Source organism: Panthera uncia, chromosome F1 (genome assembly GCF_023721935.1).
Source record: "Panthera uncia isolate 11264 chromosome F1, Puncia_PCG_1.0, whole genome shotgun sequence".
Classification (NCBI taxonomy): domain Eukaryota; kingdom Metazoa; phylum Chordata; class Mammalia; order Carnivora; family Felidae; genus Panthera; species Panthera uncia.
This window is the reverse complement of record NC_064813.1, coordinates 8,923,753-8,942,255: the sequence shown is the minus strand read 5'-3', so window position 1 is coordinate 8,942,255 and position 18,503 is coordinate 8,923,753. Positions and strand designations below refer to the sequence as shown.

Sequence of the window (18,503 nt, the reverse complement as noted above, 5' to 3'; positions counted from 1 at the left end):
TTAGGATTCTCTCTCTCTCTCTCTCTCTCTCTCTCTCTCTCTCTCTCTTTCTTTCTCTCTCTCACCTCCCCCACTTGCACATGTTCTTTCTCAAAATAAATAAGTAAACTTAAAAAAATAATAAATAAAATTTAAAAAATCTAATTATCATTATACATTTAGGCAATACATATTTTGCAAGGATAAAACATCAGAAATAAAAACATATCCATAGTTGATCTTAACTTTATGAGATAAAAGTATTTTTAAAAATTAACCTCTTTGGTTTGAATTCCTATGGCCTAGGGGTAAACTTTTTAGGAAAGTTTAACAAAATTCTATTTGGCCACATTAAAGTTTTCCAAATGTATGAAGGAGGTAAATAAGTTGAAGAATAGTTGGAAAAAGCATATTTTAGCAGTTAAGAGAATTTCAGATGCTCACAGATAACTTAAAAACTTTCATTTAAAAAGTTATTCTAGTTGTGGATATTAATGTATTCTTAAATCCATGTGTTGTTTTTAGGACAGAAGCCCTTTTAATTCCATGTTGAGTTGGTACATGGGTTTATTTCCTATAGCCTTTGATTATTTTTTAATGTTTTCATTTTACAAAGGTGAAATAAAAGAACCATTGTACAGAGTACTAAAGTAAGAACTTAAAGATAGGTAATGATGACATTATGGACTAATTAGAGAATAAGACAGAAAGGTAATTGTTATTTTAATATCATGGATAAATGGCTGGATGGCTGAACAGATGGATGGGCAGACAAGCAGATGGATGGATGGGGCATTATTGGAAGTCACACATAACCATTCAGGAAAAAATACAAATCCAAGTAAGTGAAAATGATGTTATTACGAAGAAAGCTTAAATTGGCTCCTATGTTTTAAAGTTCCCTACTTCATCTATTGTTAATGAAGAAAAAGACAAAGGACTCACAGAATACTTTACCACTGGTTATGGTCTCTTATTGTGTCTCAAACATTCACCTGAGATTCAAGGACCATGCACAACCTCGTAGCTTAAGAAAGGTGAGAACATGACCATCAGAAAGCTGGTGGACCATGTAAAAAAGAAAAAAAAAATATGCTGACTCCCGTAAAGTATATATTTTACCATTTGTGAGTAGTTATTAAAAACAAATTTCCTAATGATGCTGATCAAATAAAAGTTAAGAATTAAGTGTTCACATCCAAATTCTTAATTATTAATGGCCATTTCCTATTTTCCACCTGAGGGTTTAAAGAATTCCCTAATAGGAATAATGGAGTTCATAAACATTGAGAACAAGTATTATAACAGATACAGTTTTATTTATAATTTTATAGTCCAGAGCTATAATCCCTTTTCTACAATTTGGAGATCCAAAACACCTCTGAAACCAAACATTTTTTTTTCATAAGTTTGTGACAAACTCAACTTATATGAGACTATTTATATATAGTCTTTATTCATCCCATTTAGTATGAATGTTCATATGTTTACTACAGAAATATTAACATGTTTGATTACTCCATGCTATATCTGACCCAACCGGATAGTGTTATATACCATATTTTTGTCTGAAATTAGAAAGGTTCTGAATTCTGTAATCCATCTAGCCTGAGGGGGATCGGGTAAAGGATTACAAAATGAACAGATATCTGGCTGACTGGCTGTACTCTCTGGCCCTAATTCTACTCTTTCTAGAACCACACAAATAAATCCAATCCCTTGTCTATGTAATTGTCTTCAAATATTTAAGGTTTCTAGAAGATGCTGACACAATTAATATTCCTGGTTCTTCTAACTGTTCTAGAATCTCTTTGGACTTTTCTGACTCATCCATCCATCCATCCATCCATCCATTCATGCATTCATATAGCTTCCCATCCAGCCTAGGCCACATCATCTGTTATTCCAGCTGTGCCCTTACTGGCACCATGGTTTACACAACTGATTTAACTTCTTAATACTTTCAGTATTAGCAAGGCCATACCCTTCATCTTTTGTGCTCTAGAATAAATTTCCTAGTTGGACTATTTAAAACTCAGTTTTCTCCAACCTAAGGTAGACTCTCTAAGGAATGGAGATTCTGAGATAAATCCTGGGAAACATGAAGGAGATGAGAAGTCAAGAATGCTTTTATCTAACTTTAAAAAAAATATTTACTTTGAGAAAGAGAGAAAGCACAGGTGAAGGAGGGGCAAGGAGAGAGGGAGAGAGAGAATCCCAAGCGCAGAGCCCAATGCGGGGCTTGAACTCACAAACCGTGAGATCATGACCTGTCCCAAAATCAGGAGTTGGCCACCCAACCAAATGAGCTACCCAGGTACCCCTCAACTTTTAATTTGCCTTTATAATTGTTCCCTGGGGTGCCACCTTCTACTTTCTCCCATCTCTGAACACTGGTTTTGCATTCTTCACTGTGAACTTATGACTTGTCCACATATCTTACTGAAGTCATCCAACAAGTATTTATTAAGTGACTACTATTATGCCAGGCACTGGAGTTGTAAATAAAACCAAATCCTGGCCTTCTGAAGCTAAATTAATACACAACAGGACTGATACAGGCTCAGATGAAAAATAAAGTAGGGCAAAGCAAAAAGAGAGTTGTAGGAGGTGGTTGTCTGACTATAAGCAGAGACTTGAGAGGGAAGTGAGGGAAATCTGGAGACAGAACATTCCAGACAAGAGGAACGGCAAGTACAGAGCCTCAGGAATGAACATGTTTAGGGAGGAGGCTGAAGTTGCTGAAACAGAGTAAGCAAGGAGAGATAGGTGAAAGGTGGGTGCAGAGAGAGAGTGCCTCACAGACAGAGTACAGAAGGGGCTTCAAGAAGGAGAGCTTACAAGAGGAACCATGTAAAATGCTACTGGTATTCACTTGAGGGAGGTGAGAACAAAGAAGTGGCCTTGGAATTGGAATTGAAAGGAAATGATAGCATCCACAAGAGCTGTCTCTTGCTAGTAGCCGGGGACAGACGTCTGAAGAGATGGGAGCAGAAAGAGTAGAAATGGGGTCCACAGGAGTTTGTGCATAGAAAGAATCAAAGAGGAAAGAAGATCCAGCTGGAGAGGAAGGTGAATTATGGGGTTTTTTTTGTTTTGTTTTATGATGATGGGATAAACAGCATATTTCTAGCCAGATAGGAATAATCCAGGAGAGGAAATATCACGACCCTTATTCTCCTTTATTATGTATGTTTCCTTGATCCCATTCCTGCCTTGTATCTCCCACATCTTTCCTTTAATTAAGCTGAGCTTCCTCTTGCATAATCCTAAAGCATCATGATATAAATAGCTTTGTTGTACTCTTTTATGAGTTTTACAGGGAGGAAATGTGATAAACTCTCTATAAACTAATTTCCATGTCTAATAGCCCTTGGATTCCTCCCTGCAACCCCCCAAAAAAGTCTTTAAAAAATAGGATCCAAGTTATTCATATATGTCATCTTTTGCTAGAGAAGTGTCAAAACAAAAGCCATAGTGTACGTACCAACAGCTTAAGTTTATCTCTCACTAGCTATAATCAAAAATGTTTCTGAACCACATGCAAAAAAAAAATCACTGACATTAAGAAAATAGCATGTGGAAACAGTAAAATGATATTCACGTGAAAAATGTCAAATGTAGTAAACAACATTTTCTCCTGTAATAAAAGATTAATTTTGCTGTCACATGTGATTTTGTAATAGTTTTGGCCATCATGTATGACAGAATTTTGTTTTATTTGCTGTCGTAAATTTGTAGAACAAGGGATTGTCATTTGACCATTTCATTGAGGAGATTAAAAATCTTCAATATATACAAAAAGAAGATGGTCATTCTTATGGGACTTAGATAAAGGGCACATCAGCTGAACTACTTCTGTAAATTCCATGTGAGTCTACCTCTAATACAGAATTAAAATAGCCTCTACTTCATGATCCATGAGAAAAACAAACCTCTTTTTTTTTCCCTAGATCAGAGATTTTAAATTAGTGATGAAAAATATGTGATCAGGAGTTTAAAAATCCTGTATTTTAAAAAGTTCTAAATAGTGACTTCCACATTTCTCACGTTTTTTTTCTGATACCATGTTAAATTCCTTGTGGCATAACATGAAAAAAGGATACTCTTGGTTTGACAGAATTTAGTTTGAGTCACTTCATTTACACAGTTGGAATGTGAATCTTGCTGTTGATGCCATGAGGTAACTGTAGTCTCCTTCAGCAGCACAGAATGTTAGCATTTCCAATGCTTACCCAAGACTCTAGCCACCTATTGCTATTCAGTTCCAGACCACTTCAATGTGCTATAATTAAGAAAATAGGCTGGCTGTCCTGAATTTTACAGACTTGTATCTCTGTATCAGATGAGATCACCAATGAGCACCAGGACGTTCTTGAAGTGTGTGTTGACTTCCCTGTCTTTGGAAATGCCTCCGCTGGGTTACAGTTTAAAATTTAATCTCCAATTATTTTGAGGATTTGTATTTTAAAAAAAAACATTGGAAAAGTTTCTCTTTCTTCTGTATTTTTAGATTTGTACTGATTACAATTCACATATCTTATTCAGAGAACCACATAAAAAATTCTCCAAAAAATTAGGATCAAGAAAATGTGGTGGTAGTTTTGCTTTATCCAGACAATCTTACATGCTTTCCTTTTTCAGAGATGAATGCTTATAGCCCATTGTGTTTCCATTAATACTTTTCCTTGAATAAAGTTCAAAACTTGTCCATTTGTAGTGCTTCTCCCCAGTATCTAGTAAAACACATGTGTCCATTTTTGTAAATAGTTTCTCTTCTCAAAAATCACTTTAAACTGCCACATTTTATATGTTCAGAGTTTTAAAAGATTCAGTCTGAAGGATCAAATACTTCTAAATAAATAAAAATTAAATAATACAAATTAATATAGTGAATGGAAATATATATAAATATGTGATAAATATATAAATGGAAATAAATAGAAAGAGGAAGGTATAAATGGTTGTATATTTCGTCTTCCACATGTGTCTGTGTAGTGGAAGACAATGTAGTTCAGTGGCTACAATTAGAACTCTGGAGGTGGATTTTTGTGTTTGTCTGGATTTGAACCACAGATCTGCCACAACTTGGCGTATGACCCCGAGCAAATAATTTGACCACTTTAAGTTTCAGTTTCCTCATTGTAGAAGTTGAGTAACCATAGTATCTACCCATGGGATTATATTACAAGATTTAGAGGAGATAACATCTCCTTAGCCCATTGCCTGGCATATAATAAGTCCTTAGTAAGTGTTAGATGCTACAGTGATGAGCCAGGTGCTGTGCTGGGCATGGGATAATGGAGTGGAAAGACGTTCTGTTCTCTGCCTTCAAGGAGCTTATATCATAGTGTCTTTTAAGATGCTCATTCTGTGGAAGCTCTCTAAAGGGAAAAAGATATTGAACTTGGGAAATAAAATGAGGATCATCTATCCCAATTCACTTCCCATTATAGGAATACCATTTTTACAGTACTAATAAGTAGACATTAAGCTCATGATTTTGTACCCTTTCTAGGGAGAATGATATGGCAAGAGTACAGACTCTGAAGTTGACCAGATCACTCATTCCATTATTATATGACCTCAAGAACCTCTCTGAATCCCACGCTCCTCCTTTCTAGAATAGCATGATGACATTTCTCATGCCTGGTTGCCAGATGGTTGGATGAGGTGGTCACATGGAGCACTCACTGTGTCTGAAACATTACTGGCTTACTGTTCACTTTCCTCAAATAAAAAAAAATCTCCATTATTTTTTGGCATCTGTGATTGCTAGGACAGTTTTCTCCATTCTCAGATTAACCTGTCTCATATAAATTTTGCCAGTTAATTATGCTCGATCCTCTTCAATGGGATGCTTTTTAAAGCAAGAACGTAACCAGATGTAGTGACACCCTGTTATGTTTCTTTAGTATGTTTGACCATCATAAACTCTTCTAAGTGTCCTCTCACCTATCATTTCACTTTCCAGTCTGCAGACATCCCATTAGAGATTCTTCAAATGCTTTGTTGAAAAGAAGATGTATTACATCTATGTCATTTATCTTTTCCACTAACCTAGGAGCTAATAAGAGTTAGTGAGAGTAGTTTGACATGATTTCATGTTAAATCCTACAGACTTCTAATGATTCATATAGTGTATATAAACTTAGTTTTTCTATAAGATAGAAGAAAGTGAATATGATACACTAAATTCTTTCATAAATTTTATGTGTACTCACAACTAAATTGTTATTTATGGATGGAATTATAGTAGTAAATCAGTAAACTCAAAGATCAAGTCAGATAGAACCCTGCATAGTTTGCTCAGTATGTGAATTGGACATCCAGACTCATTGCTTAAGAGTTCACTGGAAGAAGAAGGCAAAAAAAAGATATTTAAATCAAAGTCCCAGTTATTGGTCAAAATTTATCCCCGTGCATTTTTTAGCTTACTCTTAGTTTCTCTGTTCATCATCATTTATTCGGTTATTTTTCAAATGTCTAGTGAATACTCACCTGTGTGAGCTTTATTATTATTCCTGGGAATGTAAAAATGAATGTGCATGATCCCCAATCTCAAGGAACTTAGTATTCAACAAGGCAAAAGACAGATACATAAATGTAGCTGTAAGTCTTTAAAATATGCCTTCCTAGAGGGTCCTATATACTTTCTATAGGATGGTATTTTTGAGCTTAACTTGAGGGACCCTTGGAAGGAAAAGAAAGAGAATGGGTAGTCCCATAGAAACTGATCTAGCAAAGATCTCCTACAGGGATGATTAGTGGTTATGCATAGTTGGAGCCCAGGGAACATTGTGGAGACTAAGGAGAAATTAGGTTACTTGTAAATGGCCTTGAATACCTCACTAGGAAACTTAGTATTTTCTTGGCAAATGAATAAGTGGCTCAGATGTGATTCCCATGTTTGGGGAATTTGTGAAAGATGGATTAGAACAGTGTAAAAGCCATTCTGGAGGGTGTGGCAGTGGTCCAGTGGCATTAAGGAGGAGCCTTGAAAACAATCAGAAATAGTGGAATTTAGGTTGGGACAGATTTAAACATCATTACTAAGGAATCATTGGTAATGGAACTTGTTACCATTTACATATGCATGGAGGGTTGGTGAAGAGGGAAAGAAAGAATTCAGTGGATGAATGGTTATGGATGGTTATGTTCTTTTTTTTAATTTAATTTTAATCCAATTAATAAAACATTAATTTTTTAATGTTTGTTTATTTGTTGGGGAAGAGGGGTAGAGAAAAAGAAAATCTCAACCAGGCTCCGCACTGTCAGTGCAGAGCCCTAAACAGGGCTCAGACTCATGAACTGTGAGATCATGACCTGAGCTAAAATCAAGAATCGGACGATAAACTGATCTACTATCCAGATAGGTGCCCTGGATGGTCATGTCCTTAACCAAGGCCTGAGTGGGAAAGGAAAGAAGAATGTCCACTGGGATCTGGAGCTCAGGGGAAAGATTGGAACTAGAGGTGTGGATCTGAAAGTCTTCAGCATAGTTGGAATTATCACGTAGGGATTGCCTGTAGACACCACAGGGTCAAGATTAGACCCTGGATGGTGGGGGTGGGGGGAGGGAGTTTAATAAATAAGCAGTAAAAGAGACTGAGCAAGCGTGTCCAGAAAAACAGTTGGAAACCATTTGAGGTGCAAATGCAATGTTTCTCTGAAAAGCTGGATACTGTCAGTGATGAAATTCAGAAATTCACATGTCCTTGAGAAAACTGAAGTCCTTTTTACTTGAGGGTAACAAGTGACATTTTTGGTTGATTGTTCCCATTGTGTCCCTAGGGGTTTTGTGATGTTTTTGTGTGTGTATTTTAAATCATTAAGGTCAAAGGGAGAGAAGACAGAGCCAGGAGTAACCTTCCCCCAGATCACCCTTAATTCCACAAGGCATCTAACACCTACTTCCATCTTTACCTGGAGAGAGACACCCATAACTTTAAAGCCAGCACTCCTAACCAGCCTTTGTCTAGAATCTCTCACGGCCCCTCTTCTCTGTGTGTTTATATGTGGGTCTTTTTTTCGCTTTTCTCTTAGAAAATTGTACATTTTGTAGTCAGGCACAATGGTGTTGTGTTTCAGTGAAGTACATTGCGAACTGGTAATAACGATAATTATGTCTACTCTTAGCTGCTTCTTCTCTGTATCAGGATCTCCAGCGTGTGACATGCCAGTGCTGGGCTACGCTTAAATCTCTCACAGGCTGTGGACTCCAGTAAGGAATCTGGCTGCTCACGGCAAGCCTCACTGGGGCCAGCAGGAAGTGAATCTGTCTGCCACAGATACTTATTTAAACCAAATTATTAATGTTTAGTGGCAGAAAAGTGACTCCCTTTCTCCTTCCCCTGAATGATGAGAGCATATCTGTTTTCTTGATAAGATTGTGGCCAGCGTGGCCTTTGCTCTAGAAGGTAGATAAAATGATTCCGCCTGCAGGCTACAGGGATGTCTGGTTTCTTTTCTCTGTTTCTGTGCCGAGTGTATCTCCCTTATTCATCTCACAAACTGTCTTTAAACTTAATCACACTGAACTTTTTGTATATGTTTGCCTCACAATAAATGAGTCTGGGGCTGGGAGGAGTGGGGGAAGTGCAGATAAAAATACATCTTTATTAGGAGAGAAATAAGAAACCACTCTCTTTGTTTAGAAAAACCCTTAGGTTAAATGTGCCCAGTTATAATAAGGGAAAAATTTGAGAAAGTTTCCATTTGTTCTGAAAAATACCAAAATAAAAATAATTGGAATGCAAATTAGTTTCAGCAAATTCTGTGTGATAAAAAATATTTTTCATATTTTCATTCTCCGGGGCTCAAATTGTCTGTGCTTCATAATTTCTGAATCCATAACTGCTTAAAACCAAATGAAGTTGTTACAACTTAGGATATTTGCATATAAGAAATTTAAAAAAACCTATAGATGTATTAAAGTCTATTATTTTTTAGGTTACATTTACAGCTTTATTTTTTAGACAATAAATGTAATATAAAAGTTTTTTAAAGTAAATTTAAATTTAAGCTTTAATACTTGAAAGTGTTTTGTTTTTCTCTGGTCACTTTGCCCTGGACTGCAAAAACAGTCTCATCTGAGAGATAATCTCACAGTCCTATTCCTCACAAAATGATTCCCTCCCTACCCTGAGGTAGGCCTACAAAATCTGTCCTTACCAATTAATGGTGTCACCCATCTTTACCTTGATAAGCTTGAATTTCAGGTTTTATATTCATTCCAAATTACTTTCCATCTTTGAGGACAACCTGCTGAGTAAGCTTGTTGGGTGGTACAATATGACGAGGCGTGCAGCGTCTTAGAATCTCAGAGTCTTAGACCTTTAGAGCCCTAAAGCCCTGCCTATCTGTAAGTCCGACTTCTGGCCTTGCCAGCCTTCCAGACACAGCTGGGAGCCCTGAAGTATGTGGGAGGTGGGGAGAAGGCCTGTGGCGGCGACAATCACTGCCTCCAGGTCCGGGAACTCCCTTCGTTTAGCTAGCATTGAACTCAGTGTTCTAATTTGAAGCCCATTTAAAGTAGCTTGGTGATCTGGTTTTCCCGTCTGGAGAAGATGGAAATTATTGAAGAAGATAGAGTCTCTACTCGAGGCAGGCGTGCTGGTGCCAGTGAGAAGTGCTCACAACCTGCTATCTTAGAAAGAGAAAGCTTAACGTGGACACAAAGTAAATACAGCAAAGTACAAGTGTTAGGTCCATGCAGGGGTGAGTTGCCACATGGGTATATATTTTAGGAGGCCTTGAGGGTGGCCCTGTATCAGCACATTACAACAGTGATGAAGGCAGTGACGAACATGGGCCGTCAAGTAAAAGTTAAATTGTGCCTCCGTTTATTGAAGAGAAAAGTTTGATTTTTTTCAGAAAGGCTTTATTCAAAATTGGTTATACAAAGTTGGCCCTTGAAGGGGGCAAGTCTCCATCTTTTGGGAATCGCATATTGATTCATGTCACTCTTTCTGATTGTTGCCTGAACGAAACTTTGCTTAGAACAAAAATTATTTTGTTCAAATTGGTCACCTACTCTATTTGCCAAACCTGATTCCGTATATGTCATTTGGTTATTTCCTATAATTAAAGTCTCCCTCTAAAAAAATGTCTCATGTTAGGATTACTTTTGACCTTTCATTTAAGGGGTAAATATGTACTTTCAATATTTATTCAGCCTAGTTTTGTTTCTTAAGTTCTGCAGACAATAAAGGCTATTAACAGCGAAATATTAGCACAAACGTCAAATTCTACAGCCATTATATACCACTCAGTATCCTTCTCTTCGGTCTAAAAGGCAATGCTACATTTCCTGTTTTCCAGTCTCTGCTTTCTGTGTTGTTTTTCCAAGATCACTAGAGGTGATGAGTGGAAGAGTTTTCATTATCATATGATTTGTTTTTGCTCATATTTTCTTTCTGTAATCTAGATTGCAGATTAGAAGTTGCAACTGTTAAATGAGCCTATCAAAGATGTCATCTGAAATTTTTTACTTCCCTTTTTAGTTCTCTAATAGGGTGAAATCTTGATTAACAAATGCCCCGGCAGTCCCCTTTGTGTGGCTGCAACCAGATTCAAAAGAACATGTCTTCGTGAATCATGCAAGGTCTGTACTCCATCCCAGTCCTCACCCTAATCAGAGTTTAAACTCAAGTGCAGGCAACGTTTGAAAGCTACGGACTATCTTCTTTAGCCTACCCATGGTTTCCTCTCTCTCCTTTCTCTGTTTATAAATGAAGGATCGAGAATCGTCCCTGTTTTCACTCCCCATCTCCTTTCCAGACAGGAACGTAGTGGTCGTCTTTATTTATTGTTTGAAATGTTATCACCACCATGCTTTTTCACTTAAAGCCTGCGATGTCTAGTTGTGAGATAAACATCTTTTTCCTTCTCAATTTAAGAAATTTTCGGCATGATTGAATGAGGGGTGAGGCAGGAGGGAGAGAGGGTGGAACATGCACAAGTAGTTACTCAATAGGCCTAACTTGGATGAGCCAGCCGACGAGCCCGCCCCACTCGCCCAGATGGAGAGCAAACGGGAGACGCTCATAAGGACAGCTGCCTCAGCCCTCTCTCTCCTTCCCGGCTTCTCCCTTGTTATGCTTCTTATTTCTGCCAACTCTGGCAGTGTATCTCACCTCCAGGGACACATTCTTTTTTCCTGCCTAAAGTGTGGAAAAAATGTCTTGTTGTCAGAGTTTTGTTGAAATAAAATTGGCATTTGGAAGAAGCCACATTTGCTGGGAAGCTTAGGAGGGGTGCAACTCCACGAAGTGCTGAAGCGAGCGAGTTCTCGGGGTACGGGCTGGGACCCAGTGTGCGCTGGGAAGAGAGAGGGGTGAGGGAGCACAGTGGCTAGGGGCTCAGGGCGGCTGCCCAGTCCGGGTTCCAGGGGAATACCTTGGTGCCAGGGTGCAGTTTCTCAGTGTTGCCCGCTGGCCGTGTTCATCACATTCTGGGGTGCTGCTTAGATTCCCACCCATTACAGGGCTTGCACCAGAGTGAGGCGGGCCGAGAGAACGGCATTTTAACATCTGTTCCATGCTTGTGCCCTTAAATCTGAATAGCAACTACTTAAGGTTCTGGTGCTTAGGGTCTCAGGTCCCCAAATCGTTTATTTGTGCCTATCTAGAGGTGCCTAGGATGCAGTGACTGACTCACCCGAGCCATGCACGTCAGAAACCGGAACATAAGGCAGAAGGCAGTTCAATCATTGGCTTCTAAGGGTGTAGGGATCCCATGGCAGCACGGGAGGGAAGTGTGTATGTCCTCTAACCTCACTGTGGTATTCCTTGTCTCACTTGGTCTTTACACACATTCTTCTTTCATCTTCTGTCCCATTTCCCCTTCTGGGAAAGGTAAGAGCAGTTAAGATTTCTCTTTGAATCAAGGCTCAGCTGTCAACCTGTTCCAGAAAGATTCCCACAATCCCTGTCCTCCTCCTGGACATGGCTGAACCTCTACAATCCTAGGTGGTAGTGCTTAATGCACACACGTAATTTACTTACGCGGGTAGCTCTCCAATTAGACAGTGAATGTAATGGTCCTTATAAAACTGAGCCAAGCCTAGTGCGTGGCCTGGAGTTACTGCTCCATAAATGATTGTCAAATGAAGGAGTGAGCTAAATCTTGTGAGGGTTCCTTGACGCACGTTGTAATTTTCGTCATCTCTGCTGTAAGGAATGGCTGAATTTGTTTTTGTGTAAAGTTAAATATGTTTGTATTAGATTTGTCTTCCCGTGATCCTTAGAAAAATGTGTTGTAAAAGCAAAATAGGGACACTGGGGTGGTTCAGTCCAACTTCGGCTCAGGTCATGATCTCACAGTTCCTGAGTTTAAGCCCCACATCGGGCTCTGTGCTGACAGCTTAGAGCCTAGAGCGGGCTTCAGATTCTGTGCCTCCCTCTCTTGCTGCCCCTCCCCTGTTCATGCTCTGTCTCTCTATCTCTCTCAAAAATAAAGAACCATTAAAAAAATTTTAAAGCAAAATAAATATGATAGTGAGAAAATAAAAATGCTTTGGTGATCTAAATTTTTGTGAAGTACTTTATTTTTTTTTTAAATAAATGTCACAAAATAGTTTAAAGAGCTCCAAGTAACTTTAAGAGGGGATCCACTGGATTTTGGCTAAGTGCTTACAAAAAAAGATTTTTTAATTCCCCGTCCAAATAGTTAAACTTAAATTTACTGGTAGCTATTTCAGAGGAAGATGGGAACTCCTGCAATCCTTTGTTATAAAGAAAATGTTTTTGTCTTCAAATGTTTGGAGGAAGGATTAAAGGCAATTTATGGCTCGGACAAAAAGTAATAAAAAGTAGTTGCAATGGAGCATATTCTAAATTGTCGTCATTTTCTGGAATTACTAATAATATCAACTCAGGCATTTTATGTCCAAAAGGAATTACTTTCATTCGTCACGCTTTAATGTAAACTCTAGCACCAATCTTATAGCTACTATGCTGGATCATTTGCTGCCTTCACTGTTTCAAAACAGGTATTCATTCAGTTATGTGACAGAGGAATTCTGCCATTAGATCTTTTACCACAGGGCTCAAGAAATATATTTGTAATTCATTTCTTTCAGGAAATAAGCTTGAAGATCGGAATTTAAAAAATCTTTTATTAAGATAAGTCACAGCCTTTTAAGTTTTTCCAGAAATGCTCCACTTTTAATCTCCAAGGGTATTATAATAATAAAAAATAAATTAACCTGATAGGCTAGTTTTCCTACTTATGGAACCTTTTTATTAGTATAATCCCAGTTTAAAATTTCTTACTATTTGTTTAATTAAAACAATCACATATACTTCTTATAGCATTTTACAGTTTATAAAGAACATTTTATTTATTTATTTTTTAAAATTTTTTGTTAATGTTTATTTATTTTTGAGACAGAGAGAGACAGAGCACTAACAGGGGAGGGTCAGAGACAGAGGGAGACACAGAATCCGAAACAGGCTCCAGGCTCTGAGCTGTCAGCACAGAGCCCGACGCGGGGCTGGAACCCACAAACAGTGAGATCATGACCTGAGCCAAAGTCGGACGCTTAACCGACTGAGCCAGCCAGGCGCCCCTATAAAGAACATTTTAAATAAAATATTTTTGATCTTTGTAACAACTCTGTAGTAATAATAGTAATACTGTTAAATAGTATTAAGCCTTTTTACTATTTGAGGGAATACAAGAGTTGATGGTATAAGGACATTACCCAGTATCAAATAGCAGATCCAGAACTTAATGGAGAACTTACCTCTGAACAACATCCTTTCTTAACTATACGTCTAGTAAATTTGGTGCTGTTTTCCTTGGAGCGTGTTTTTAAAAATAACTCCTAGAAGTGTCAAAATATTATTATTGTGCACTCTACTTTCTGTTTTCAAATAAATGGTTGGTTCTGTTGCTTGATGAAGTATTCGCTGCAAATGACTTTCAGACATGGGTAAGTGTGATGTGGAAATTGAATCTAAAATAATTTGAAATAGGCATATGAATTTTTATATGATAGTATTGATTGATTTTAATGCTTCAGATTTATGTAATAGAGCCAGTCTCAGTACCCTTAGCTGAAAATGAGGGATATTTCCTTAATTTATTCTGCAAAAGACTCCTTTAATGTAGGATGAAATGTAGATATAAAAATTTTCATGTGTTTGTATATCATTCCATTTGACCCCCTTTGATTCCAGGGTGAGAACCCGTGAATGAGTTAGCCTCTAGTTCAATGTTTTTGAATCAAACGTCAGATAATGTTCTTGTGTATGTGATATTTTCTCCAATGATTCAAATCCTTAATGAGTTGCTACTTGCTCACCTACCATAAGGTGAATTCCAGTGATCTATGTAGGACTCTGTTTAAATACATGTGTTTTCTCTCCACCCAGAGTAAAAGAAGCCGAAGAGGTGTGTAGGCAGAAAAAGGGAAAATCACTTTATAAAATAAAACCAAGACATGACTCTGGAATTGTAAGTATTTGACTCTCCCCTTTTTTAACTTGTGATTTTCTTTGGCTTTTAAACATAATTTCCACAACATATTCAAACTCACATAATGACACCTTAATTATTTTCCTCTTAACTATGAATGGATGATATGCTCTGACTTGAAGAATCTCCTTTTCTGTATGCTTTTGCTCAGGCTCAAAGGCTAAGAGAATCTCAGTATCGACATTCAGAGCTTAAGATTTAAGACAAATCTCCTAAAGGAATGCATCTACCTGCATGTGTGTGTGTTGGTGAGGTTTGGGGAGCAATTTTTCACTTTCTCCATTACACATGTATCACCAGTGCAGGGCCGTATTTGAACCCAGAGTAGCCTGTTATAATTGGAATTAGCACCATTGGGATCTAAAACACGATGGGAAATGCTGAGTAGTAGTAGCATTGTCCTTTGCTCAGACCAGGGGGCTCAGACCTGGCTTGTACTCACAAATGGCTCTATAGAGTTGGCTGTATATCAGCTGTAAACTAAAAGCCTGACCTCAACAAGCTTATTTAGTGTTCCTACTTACCCACTTTCTTTAAAACACCACTTTTACACCCTGGGAGGCAGGGCTTGGTAAAAATGATGAGTTTTCTGGGGTGCCCTGGAGGCTCAGTAGGTTAAGCGTCTGACTTTGGCTCAAGTTATGATCTCACAATTCGTGAGTTCAAGCCCCACATTGGGCTCTCTGCTGTCGGCACAGAGCCCGCTTCAGATCCTCAGTCTCCCTCTCTCTCCCGTCCTCTGCTTACACTCTCAAAAGAAAAAAAAACAAAAAACAAAAAACACAAGTTTCTTTTGTGACACACTGTCAGTATTTTTTTTTTTTAATGTTTTGAGGTTTTATCACTTGGTACCACAAGAGTAAGTAAACGATGCTGTTTTAAGTGAAAAGTTGTTTTAGGCCTTAAAATAGGAAAACTTTGAATTGGATTAGACTAACGTAGTGTAAATGGAAAAGATAACGGGGTGCTTGGGTGGCTCAGTCAGTTGAGCATCCCGACTTTGGTTCAAGTCATGATCTCGGGGTTCATGAGTTCAAGCCTTATGTTGGGCTCTGCTGTTAGTGGGGAGCCCACTTGAGATCCTCTGTCCCTCTCTGCCTGTGCCTCCTTCACTCACACACTCTCTCTCTCTCTTAAAAATAAATAACATTTAAAAAATGGAAAAGATATCAAAATAACCCAAATTGGAATATGATTAAACCCTACTTAGAAAAAGTTAGGAATTACATCTCCACTTAAAATATATTTTCCCTTTAGTTTCTTTAGATCAAAATTAATATTATCTAATGACAAGTATTACCTTATGGTTTAGGTTATTTTCTGCCTTTTTGATTTGAATATAACCTTAAAGGTGCACTGAATGAGAAGGGAAAATCATTAATCAACCTAATCATGCTATTGTAAGGATACAAGAGAATGAACACTCAGTTCAATCTTTATGTATTTGTGCATAGGATGGAGAATGAGAAAGGTGAGTTGGTACTTTTTCACACTGGTGAGAAGCTGAATTTTTAAAGCCTTTTTTTTTTTTTTTTTTTGGTCTCAAAAATATTTGGTGATTTGGCTGGGGAAAATTCTTGCAGATAAAACAGATTTTGCTTATATATTCTTCCTTTCTGGGCTGGTGGATCTTCAACCTTTTCCTAGAGAATTTAATCCAAATGAAAAGATCTTGTTTGGGCTATTATATACTTCGTACATTTTTGAAAGTTCTTACTTCTAACTGTAACTTTTCTCTGGTGCATTTATTTTCAGAAAGCAAAGATAAGCATGAAAACCTGAGCAATGGAAAGCAAAATGAACATGAGTCACTGCAACCACTTCCACAACATTCAGCTGACCTGAGGGTGGGACGGAAACTATACCATTTTGTTCATTTTTCCTCTTGACCTCTAGCATAATCTTTGTGTTTTCTAGACAGTTCACCAATTGTTGAATTTTACTGTACATTCATAAAAATGCAAAAGCAGTAGACCAGTGGAGAATTTGACACCTTTTCTTTTTGTAAAGTTTATGGTATAATATTGATAGACCAAAACAGCATGTATAAGAGGCAATATTTGCATTAATGCTGAACATGCTAAATGTTAAACTTACAATTTACTTTTGTGAGAATATTCCTTACCCCAGCAAAACACTTTCCTTTCTACTGACAACCAGTACTCCATTTCACTGCATTTAGATTTATGGCTAAAATGTTATTTCTAGTGAATTGTTTGTATCAGTTTCATGTCTACATATAAATTTTCTATTTTAAAACTTAAGTACCATTTATATATCATAATCAAGGCTTCCCCAACTCTTGGGTTGCTCTCCATAACTATATATTTGTGAAAGAAGATTATCATTTTTTTACTCAAGTAAAAAATATAGCAAAAGGAAAGCCCTTTCCTATAAGTCATTTCATATAGGCAGAAATCAGAGTATTAAGTTTAATGAGGGCTTTTATCAGCCTGTGTTCTTTGAGACCGTACATAAAACTAATCTTCAGCTAAAGTAAATTAAAGTCGTGCCTCTCTATAATGTTACCATTGGCCTTCACAAAGAAAATATGACTCAATATTTTGAAGGAATTTAAATAAATGATGTTCATAAAATTGCCAAACATGACTAATTGTTGGCAAAAAAAAAAAGTAAGTTTTCAGGTGGATTGGCATCTGTTAATTCGCGTACCTGCCTGAGTGTTTTTACATGATTAAAATCATCTCTATGTGTTACAGCAGGTGATTAAAAGCTATAAAATGAGTATGTAATGATTTGTTACCTGAAGGAGCCTAGGAAAGGATTTTATTTTATTTCAAGGGGGAAGAAGAGTAAATCTCCCACTCTTTGTGAGAGTATTTTAAAGTCAGCTCAAGATACATTGTGATGGCTTTGTCTAATATTAATAGGTGGTTTTTTTTTCTAATTCTTTTAATGATATTTGTTGGGGCTTATCGATGTTGATAAAGGGGAGAATTTCTTGCTATCAGAAACTAATTATGGAAAGACTTAAAAAAGAAAATGTCCTGAATCACAACTATGTTTGCATTTATGTAAAGTATGGTCTTTTACCTTTTAGTTTATAGTTTAAGTGCAAAGAAACAGTAGTGGATTTGGTTTGTTTTCTAGTCTTCCTGTCTCCTTCAGTCCCTCCAATGTGTATATTACCATTCTTCACTGTAATAATAGGGCATTTAACAAAGATCGCTATGTGCAATACTGTATTTAGTGTTTCTATTTCAATTTTTCTAGGATGTTAATTTATATGAAAATAAAATGAGTAATAAAAGAGTTCTGTGCCTATTGTGTGTATATTGCCTAAGGATGCTTCCAAAATATCGTCATCATATTCAACATTGGGAGAAAATAAGTTACACTCTGAAGATTTTTTAAAAGTTCTTATTTCAGGTTTAACAATTGTTAGTAGGTAAGTGTTAAAAAAAATTGAATGCTTCTTATACAATCTTAAGGAAAAAGTATTTTCCACTTATGAATTGAAAGATGTTAATATTTGAGAAATCCTTTTTCCAAAAGTTAAAAGTTAGATGCAGAAATTCACTTGATACAGATTAAGTGGTGAAGGACTATTGGAAGATGATAAGGTCAAGGGGAAAATGATGGTGTAGATGGGATGGATACAGATGAGGAAATGGAAGGAATAAAAACTAAGCACTCTGCTAACAGAGAAGCATGAAAAGAGTTTCCTTTTCTTTATGAGTAAGTTTTGCATTTAGATTGATAATTTTTCAATTTAAACTCTTTTATCACCTGTACATTGACTTATCTACTTTGTGGCAAGGCTTGGTGCCAATAACTGAATGTCTCAAAGATCAAGGAACAATTTTATGAACATCGTTTGTTTACGTCCCCCCTTAATCAAGTTGGGGGGAAATAAAGCAGCAATGACAGTTCACTACTGTCCAATTTAGAGAGCACAAAAAGCTGGGGTGCCTGGCTCAGTTGGTAGATCATGCAACCCTTGATCTCGGGGTTGTGAGCTCAAGCCCCACATTGGTAGTGGGGTCTACTTTTAGAAAAATATGGACAGAGAGCACCAA

At 37.2% G+C, this 18,503-nt stretch overlaps 1 protein-coding gene across 1 annotated transcript in view; it reads left to right on the top strand.

Moving 5' to 3' along the window:
- The window catches only part of FMN2 (formin 2), a 346,387-nt gene extending 328,651 nt beyond the window's left edge, over positions 1–17,736 (top strand). The window contains 2 exon segments of the mRNA XM_049635319.1: positions 14,361–14,442; positions 16,219–17,736. Of these exon segments, the coding sequence (XP_049491276.1) occupies positions 14,361–14,442; positions 16,219–16,245 (109 nt within the window). The 3' untranslated portion in view covers positions 16,246–17,736.
- Positions 17,737–18,503: the final 767 nt, after the last annotated feature.